This window comes from Nymphaea colorata, chromosome 8 (assembly GCF_008831285.2).
Source record: "Nymphaea colorata isolate Beijing-Zhang1983 chromosome 8, ASM883128v2, whole genome shotgun sequence".
Classification (NCBI taxonomy): Eukaryota; Viridiplantae; Streptophyta; class Magnoliopsida; order Nymphaeales; family Nymphaeaceae; genus Nymphaea; species Nymphaea colorata.
The window spans coordinates 21,167,666-21,177,142 of NC_045145.1; the positions used below are offsets into that span (position 1 = coordinate 21,167,666).

The following is a 9,477-nucleotide window of genomic DNA, read 5'->3' on the forward strand; positions in this document are numbered from 1 at the left end:
AGCTCAACTCGAATTAAGGTTAGACAAACTTTTCTGAATATAATTGATATTCATCGTTACGTGTTGAGATCGAACTCGACTCGATTAAAGCTCGACAAACTCGTTTGCATAGAATTGATATTCATCGTTATGTGTTGAACTCGAGTTCGACAAACTTGATTAAGGCTCAAGTTTGACTCGGCAGTTACGTGTTGAGCTTAAACTCAAGTGGATTATTTGAACAAGTCGACTCATGAACTCGAGTTCGACTCATTAAACAAATGACTCGATTCGAACCCGTTTACAAGCCGAGCTTTAACGAATCCAACTTGAGTAACTCGACTTGTTGTTCACCCCTACAAATAACTGAATTGGTGGAATTGAGCAGCAAAACGACCCAGTGTTCTGTTCCTTCTCATCAAACACTTGGAAAACAAGAGAACCCTTGTGGAGGTGCGTGTGGGCCTATATGTGCAATTGCCCACACGGATCGACATAAATTGCTAATTTACATATTAGAATCGTATGGTGATGTAGACATTTATAGAAATTCTAACCTGGCCAGTGCTCTGGCGTCCACAATCTGACAGACATAGCGATAAAGAAGCCAATGACAATAAATGTGAAAGCACAAGAAGAGCTACCTGAGGTTTTTCATTTAAAGGCAGACAATTCAGCGACCTGCTTTATGCTTATTTTGTGCATGTTTCTTCTGAAATAGTAAACCTCAGAGTCGGATTACAAAAATAGTAGAAACGTCAGCCCCAAGTTTACAATTATGATAAAAAAAATTAGTTTCCAATATGAAAAATTCTCATGGCACTTTTTCTTTTAGGGGCCGTTTGATGGTCAGAAAAAAGTTTCTGGAAAAAAATTTTTAGAAAAAAATTTTTGGAATTGAAGAAACGGAAAAATTTTTCCGTTTTTCCAAAACCAGTTTGTGTTTGTTATGGAGGAATTATTTTTTTAGAAAAAAATTTCTTTGTTTAATGGGAATGGTGAGGAAGAAGGAGGAAGAAGAGAAGGAGGGAGGAGAGAGAAAAAATTTCCTCCTCCAACGGTCACAAAAAAATTTCTGGAAAAATTTCTCCACCCCTTTAGTTGGAGAAATTTTTTCGAAAATATTTTTCCAGAATCATCTCCAACGGTCCAAATTTTTTTTCCATGTTTGATGAAATGAAAAAGTTTTAAAAATTTGATTTTTTTTTTCTGTTGAACAGTGCTTTTCCTGCCAACCAAACGCCCCTTAATGGGCGCTCGGTTTTGTGTTTGAGTAATCAAACTAATGTTGTAAATAAGGCACCATGCGGCATTGGTTCATTTCGCTCTATTTTTTTAAAATTTAAAAACAATTTAAAGTATATTAAATTTTAAATTGTGCAAAGTTTACAATTCCAAAGTAAGGTTGCTTTATGGCCTACACAAATTTATAATACACCATTCAACTCAAGTTTTTTATTTGTCATTATTTACAACTTTAAAAAGTAATACATCGAAAAAACATGACTGCTATAGTGTTGGAACCACAAACCCAATTGAGCAATGCCCAGTTGAAGTACTCCCCTTTAAGACAAATAATATATATGTGACCTCTCATAAACATGAATTTTGAAACATTTTGATAAATAGTATATGACAGCCACTTTTTATAAACTGGTGCATGGAAAAAGAATGGAAAGATTCAGTTGTTTAAAATTGTTTGACATTTTACTAATAAAATCTCAAAGCTGGTTTTATGAGCCATAGCATGAAATGGTTAATGTAAAAAATACTCATAAAAAGACAAGTCTTTGGTAAGATAAAAATGGAAATCAAGAAAAGTGAATGACTACAAACAACATGTTTTTTTTTAATTAACAAAAGACAAGTTTTTGGTAAGATAAAAAGGCAAATAAAAAAAGTGAAATGACTGCTTTTTTTTTTTTTAATTAGAGAAACATCCTCATACATCACACTTAACAGCACAAACAACCTTTACTAGTAAAATCTTGCTTCCACTTTCAGATAAACTGATCCAGAAATAGAATTGGGGGTTTTCAAACATGACGACACAGTCATTAGACGCAGAATTTTGAAAGAAACTCTAAAAATATCTTATTTAATAGAACAAATTTTATGTCATTACACCACCCAGAGAGATTTCTTTAATTTTTGTTTGCGCTGAAGTCTTTCTTTCTCAATTTCTTCTCCTGTTTATTTGTTTACTTTGCACTTTGCAGCCCCGTTGGGGTCACAGAGACAGGAACCTGTAATTCTTGTTCTAATCAATGAGCGGCCATCCGAGATAGCTCCACAGGGAGTTCCATGATCCGCCATTTCCCGAACGGCTATTTTGCTGCCGCTGGTATCCATAGTTGGAGTTCAATGGCCGATGAGCCCACAGGTGCCAGAAGAAATTCCAAGGTCTACTAAGATTAACGTGCTGATCATGAGAATAACCGCCACCTAAAGCCACGCGCTCCTCATGGCCGGCGAAAGCGGCTTCCTCCTCCCTCGAACGGTTTAGAGTTCCCACCCCTTCGGGAAGGGAAGCGCGGGGAGGGGAGGGGGTGGAGGAAGAGCCGCCGCCGCCTGTGCCGGACGGCAGAACGTAGCGGCAGACGGGGCAGGAATTGTGCAGCTCTAGCCACGGGACTATGCAGTCAGAATGGAAGATATGGGCGCAGGGCATCTCCCTGACCAGGCCGCCGGCCTCGAAATCTTCCTTGCAAACGGGGCATTCTGAGTCGGCGACCAAGTGCCTCTCGGTGAGCGCGACGGTGGGCAGCGCATCGATGGCAGATTGCGGCGCCGGAGGAGGGCCGGGCCGGTCGTTGTGGGTGAGCTCTTCTATCAGTTCGTGGAGCCCGGGACCTATGAAATAATCACCTGGGCTGGGTCCGGCGGTGGTAGGAACAGCACCGGCGGCAGCAGCTCGACCGCCGGCCGGTGGCGCGTTATTATTGGGACGCAACAAAAGTTGGGGATAAATGGAGGCGCCTCCTAATCCTGGCCATGGTTCTCGATGTTGGCCGTCTCGATCAATGACATGGTCGGATCCGCCGCGGCTGGCAACGGCCGTGCCCACCCGCCTTCTTGTTCTCCTCGGTGCCGGCCTAGGCGGGGAGGAAGGCTGGAAAATGGAAGAGATGGCGTCTAGGAGTTGGTCGGCGGCGGAGTAGGTCGGCTCAAAATCGTCCAAGTCGATCAAAGCCCTGGTTCGGCGGTCAATCTCGTAGACGAACCCGCCGTAGCAACGAGGACAAATGGCGTCCCTATCGGAGTGAATGCGAACCATCTGATGGCACTGGTAGCACCAGTGCAGCCGGTAAACCGTGATGACCCTGCCGTTGTTCCTGGACATGAAGCTTATCGTTCTAGTTCTGTTTCTTGAAAAGGAAGAAGACTCTGATGGAGACGATTGATGATGGGAATCCGATGGTGAGGCAAATGGAGATTTATACATAAGAAAGGAGCTGGAGGAAGAAGAAGAAGAAAAGGAAGGGAAGAAGAAGGGTGCAAGTCTACACGTCGTTGCCATTGGAGAAGAAAGGAATGACTTTATCAGGTGGTGGGTGGAAGTAGCAGCGGCAGTTGAGGCACCAAGCAAAAGCCATGTCAATTTCTTGAGCACGCCAAAGAGCCAGCTGAGAGTGGAATACTGGACGTGGACGGCATCTCTCTGGTTATTTTATTTCTTGAGCCGAAGTTCCAATGGCTCCAAACTGTCTTTTATTTTCTTTTCAAAAAGATGCGTTTCCTTGTCATGAATACATTTTTAGTAAGTTATGAGAAATTCCTGCCTTTTGCACCACTACTTTTTTTCAGAAAGATCTTTTCCGTCGACTTCCTCACAGTATGGACAAAAGGAAAAGGTGAAAGAAATTCCTCTTCACAAACATTAAAATAGTGAAGTGCGTGTTCGGACTTCGAACTATTTCCAACATCCAACATGAATTATGAATAATGGGGGTTTCAGCGTGTCATAATGTCACATATTTTTCATTATTTTACTATTTTTAAATATATTCAAAGATTTTTATTTTTAATTATTTTTAATTTTCTTTCCAAAAATTCAATTCAATAATATGTTTTTGCTGCTCCATGTGCAATTAATTCAACTAACTCGCCTCAAGAGCTAGGTTTATTCAATTCAGCTCTCCATTTCCGCAAAACTAACAGTTTCCATGATTATGCCACCATACCAATTTCTGATGGTCATGAAAATAGTTAACAGATGCCTAGCATTGGCACCCTAATACACGCCCATGATGTAATTTTATTTAGGAAAGGAAGCAGATGTTCCATCAAGAATATCAAAGACATTTTGTATCAATTAGAAGTGGTAGCAAGTCATAAGTGAACCCAGGCAAATCTTTTTTGTATCCCATGAAGATGAGTGAAGAAAAGGTAACTCAGTAGTCAGCGGATCAGATTAGGATCAGATATATTCTTAATTATATCCACTTTTTTGGATATTCATATATTTGGATTCGAATTCGAATCAAGAAAACTCATATCCAAATTTGAATCTGAATCCAAAATCTAATTTTAAAATCCAAATCCGATTTTTATATTTATAGCTGAATCAGAATTCAAATTTTGAACCGGATTTTGCCAATTTTCAAAATTTAATAGCATTCGATACAAGATATTTGTCTAAAAGTGAATCCAATTCGAATCAGTATCCGAGTCCAATAATATATTTATATATATCTGAATCCGATCGAATGTCATTTATTAAATCTGAATCCGATTCGATTTCTTAATCAGATATTAAATTTTCCCATATCCGATTTAATTCGGATCGGTTTGTTCAAATATCAGATTCAAATTGGATATATTGACATCCCTACTCAGTAGCACATGTTTTTGAATGACGAGTAGGGAGGTTACCTGCTAAATACCTTGATTCTGTTTTTTAAAGATAGTTTGAATGATCAATTAATTTTTGGGTGGGCGATAGGCTATTCTTGCTAACCGAATGAGGGCTGAAGCCGCCCCCCCCCTTCTCCTCATCCCTTTAGAGTTCAAGGTTGCATTGTGGTGACTCAGGGTAACGCGTTACCCTCACCTATGCTTCAACATGCATATCAGTGACCCCCATTTGTAATTGTAATGCGAAAGGTTGACTGAAGATCATGCAGCAAACTAATTACAAGGTTTGAGAGCAAATTAGCAATTTGGAAAGCCAAATTGCTATATTATGTAAGAAGAGATTGCCTAATCCACTACAATCTATCCTTCATTCCAACATATTAAATGCAGGCATTCCAGTTCCCAAAGTCTGTCAATAATAAATTAGAGTCCTTCACGACAAAAGTTTCTTTGGGGAGACAAAGATAACAAGAGGAGGCCCCATTTAGCATCTTTGAAGAGACTATGCATGACTGATGGGAAACGTGGAATAGGCCTCTCACCACAAATGGAGATCAATAAAACTCTCCTTACTGCAAGGCTTTGTCGCATAGTTAAGAACAACTCTTTCCTTTCTAACTGGTGGTATTTTAAGAGAAGTCCGTCCCATGGTATTGCTATGCATCTTGGAGTGTCCATGCTAACATTAGGCTATGTGATGCTGAAGACACTTTGGTTTGGAATGATGTGGCAAGGAGAGCTTCAAAGTAGGAGAGATTATCAAGAAGTGTAGAGTCCAAGGTGCTAGAGAATGGTGGCGAAAGAAACTTTGGACTAGCCAAGCTCCGTCCAAGAGTTGCTGGCATTCCTACATGGCTTGTGAAGGTAGGCTCCCCACCCTTCACAGGATCCGAAAGGTTGGGATTCAGCTAGCAAACTGTTGTTCCTTGTGCAGATGTGCTGAGGAGGTGAATGCTCATGTCTTGATAAAATGTAGTCAAGGAAGTTTGGAGGTATATTGCTGCAAAGTTTGGTAGAGTTAAATTCGCCCAAGGTGAGATTGTATATGAGTTTAAGAGATGGCTGCAAGAAAAGATCTCGGGGATGTGGTGGCGTCACTGCTAGAAGTTTTCCTTCTTAATTGTTTCCTAGAATATGTGGCCTCTCAGGAACATATGGTTCAATAACATTATTGAACCCTTGGGAAGTAGGTTCAAAAGAGTGGTTTAGAGGAGCTGCTTGGGTAACTTTTCATCTAACAAGTGGCCTCCTGAGACATAAATTAAACTGAGAATTTGAATGGAAATTGGGTTGTACTGTGAAGGCTCATTAATCAACATTGTTAAAGCTTATACCAAACATAGACTGAAAATTGCAGGCTTGAGATATGTGGGTAATGGGCAATAGGTTTGTGTGGTGATTGTCAAGGATCGTTTCTGGGATTTTATAAGGAATATGGTGGCAACTATGCTATCATTTCCTCTATCAAAGATCGAGTGAGGAAAATTAGACATTAATTTTTGTGAAGCGAGGTGCTGCTATAGTTGACATAGGCTGACTGATTGTGGATCATGCCAATGACCTTCATGACCATTTTGCCAACTTGAATATGTAAATACATAGCTTGTAAGCTATGTTTTATAACAAGTTTTTGGTGAAGGGTTGGACCAATCCTTTCTGCATATTGTTAAGGTTTGTTTATGTTTCTCGCTTTCCATCCTATATAATCATTTTGTTGAAATAAAGGTAGGGGGCCTAACCCCTAAGCAAGCTCTTTACTTGAAGAGCTATCTATAAAATCTTTGGTCAAGCAAGAGAAGAAGTAAAGGATCATGAGGGTGGATCTAGGGGCCATGGAGCCAGGGGCCCTGCCCCGCACCCCCACGAATTTTAAAAAATCAACATTTTACTTATAAAATTTAAAAGTTTATTTTATCCTATATAAAAAATTTTCCTTTCAGCTTGCTGGCTAACATATTCCAAGAACAGTTGCTTTAAGTCGTTTGGCTACAAAATTATATACAACTAGAAACAAGACGAAGTTAGTTATATGCACCCTCATGTGTATAAAAACTTGTTCATCACCCTAGGTAATGATCAGAATGCCTCTGGTAATAAACAAACAAACCCTTTTCCTTGAAAAAAAAAATATAGAGAAAAGGTTAAAAGTTTAAAAATGATATTTCCTTTTGAAAAAAAATCCTAAAATACTCCAACTCTCACCTCTTTTGGAGGTGCATATATGTTGTATGCACCATCTCTAAACATGATCATTCATGACATAATGGAGGGTTCAATGCCAAAACCAATTCAGAACATGGTGTGGAAGTCCTGTAGACTTACCTTCAAAGGCAAGCAATGGAAGGAAGAGGAAGAAACTACGTTACACGTTTGGTTGTGCAATAGAATCATCTGCACGCCAAGAGGAACACAGGCGATGGTTTCAGCAGGATATATAGTTTCACGTTCTCCAACAATAATCAGAAGAAAATTGTTGACGCGATATGGAGGAATGGAAGAACTAGTAACTTCAATTTTGAGAAGCAGGAGGCACAAAAGGAGGATTAGGAAACAAAATACAGCCAATTATGCAACTGCAATCCACCATAGTTGGCAAATTTGTTGGGACGGCTCTGGAATTGCTCGAGTCAGCTCAAATAGCCTATAAATTCAACCACGAGTCAAGTTTAGGCTGGCTCACCCCCAACTCGGCCCAGAATCGCTTGATTCAACTGCAGTAAAAATACATTATGGTTATTTGAATATTTGACCGAATTGAGGAGTCAACTGGTGCATCACCCTCCCAACTAAGGGAAGCAAATACAAACTCTTTCTCCCTCTCTACTTCACGTGTGTAGGCATAGGATATATATATATATATATATATATATATATATATATATCACCCTCCCAACTAAAGGAAGCAAATACAAACTCTTTCTCCCTCTCTACTTCATGTGTGTAGGCATAGGATATATATTATATATATATATATATATATATATATATATATATATATATCAATATATATATATTGGGAAGGGGTTTGATTTTTTCTAGTCGATGGTTGGTGTCTTAAATTGCCTCAACTTTTCTCAACCATGTGCCTTGTGGTTGTATGTAAGTTTCTTCTTCTTTTTCTTCTGCTCTTTCCAATGCACTGCACTTTCCTCTTCTTGGTTTTGAAGCCGAGGACAAGAATAAGCTAGAAGGTCCCTAAGTTACATTTGATTTTCCACGGGCAGCAGCTACGTATGATTTTCCTTGATGTTATATCCAAACTCCTGCATAGTTTAATTAGTGCCTTCCTTCAGAGAAAGTCAGAATCCGTCAACCATTTTCTCAGCGGCCACGACCTTTTCTGAAAACACGCCGGCAAACCTTTTTCCAACAGAACTTATACAGGAACAGTTTTCTTATCTTATCAAACACTTAATAAAAATGAGGAAAGACTTGTCAACGTGTTTGAATGATGTCAAGCAGCTGAAGCATTCGTAGTTGGATGCCTTAATACTCCAAATTGCGAGGATGATCTCATAAGATTTCAAATCTATATATTTAAGATTAGACCACCCCTCATTCCAACCTTAAATCCATGGTTTTTAACATGCAAGGTTGAATTTAAGATCTACTTTATAGAGATCTTGGGTAATACATCTTTTAATGCAGTTTTAATGCAGCTTCAGATTTAAGATCCACCGCTATCAAACTCAACCTTATTGACTTGCATTTGTGGATAGATCCCATGAGATGTGAAGGCAACCAAAGTGTTCAGATAGGCTCTTAAAACTACATTAACTTTCAAATAATTTCCAAAATTCTGGCCTCATACATGCAATATTCTTCGTTCAAAACCTCGTTTTTATGACCACGAGACAGTTGAATATGTAAAGGAAGAATCGTCCTATAAGTGGCGGTGGGAGCCATTGAGCGGGTACTATTCTCAGGTGGTCAACCTCACAAAGTTAGATTAATATTGTGTTAATATTTTGATATATTAGATTGTTTATATATATAAAAGTGCTTAAAAACATAAAGATATTGAATTAGTGCTGTTCTGCAACAAAAAAAAACCTCCACTGGTGGACATATCCGGTGTGCGAGTTTGAAACTCATTGATCTAAAATCACCGGCCGGCGCCCCTAAAATTTTAATAATCCAATAATGGGCATCTATAGATTTCCACCAGCAAACGTTAGACTATTGATCTTCTCTTTTTCCAATAAATCATAGTTTCATGCACTTTTTTTTTCCAAAATAAGTGCATAAAATTAACAAAAATTTATAAAACACGTGAAAACCCGGAAAAGACTGAAAACTATCAAATATATTTCGCAGTGTATGTTATTTTTATATATTTAGAAAAAAATTTACTTTAACAAATTACCAAATATTCTTCTCTCCTTTACTGCTACTGTGTGCAGGACACACACAACTTTCTCTCCTTAATCTGACGCTATTACCTTTATCCTCCATGAGGAATCACCAAGCAACTTAGTGGGTCTTTTAAAGCCTCACGACTTCTGATGCAATACAGTATGTTTAATCTGACATTGCTTCATGCTATATATATATATATATATATATATATATATATATATATATATATATATATATATATATATATATATATATATATATATATATATATATATAATATAT

At 38.5% G+C, this 9,477-nt stretch overlaps 1 protein-coding gene across 1 annotated transcript; it reads right to left on the reverse strand.

Annotated features, from left to right (window-relative positions):
* Positions 1–1,868: 1,868 nt before the first annotated feature.
* On the reverse strand, positions 1,869–3,661 carry LOC116259132 (E3 ubiquitin-protein ligase RZF1-like). The gene has a single exon (XM_031636781.2). It carries the CDS (start codon positions 3,497–3,499, stop codon positions 2,240–2,242), a length of 1,260 nt encoding a protein of 419 aa, XP_031492641.1. The 5' UTR covers positions 3,500–3,661; the 3' UTR covers positions 1,869–2,239.
* Positions 3,662–9,477: the final 5,816 nt, after the last annotated feature.

Excerpts from the sequence above, each read along its gene's own strand:
- LOC116259132 (XM_031636781.2), bottom strand. The coding sequence starts at position 3,499 with ATGGCAACGACGTGTAGACTTGCACCCTTCTTCTTCCCTTCCTTTTCT.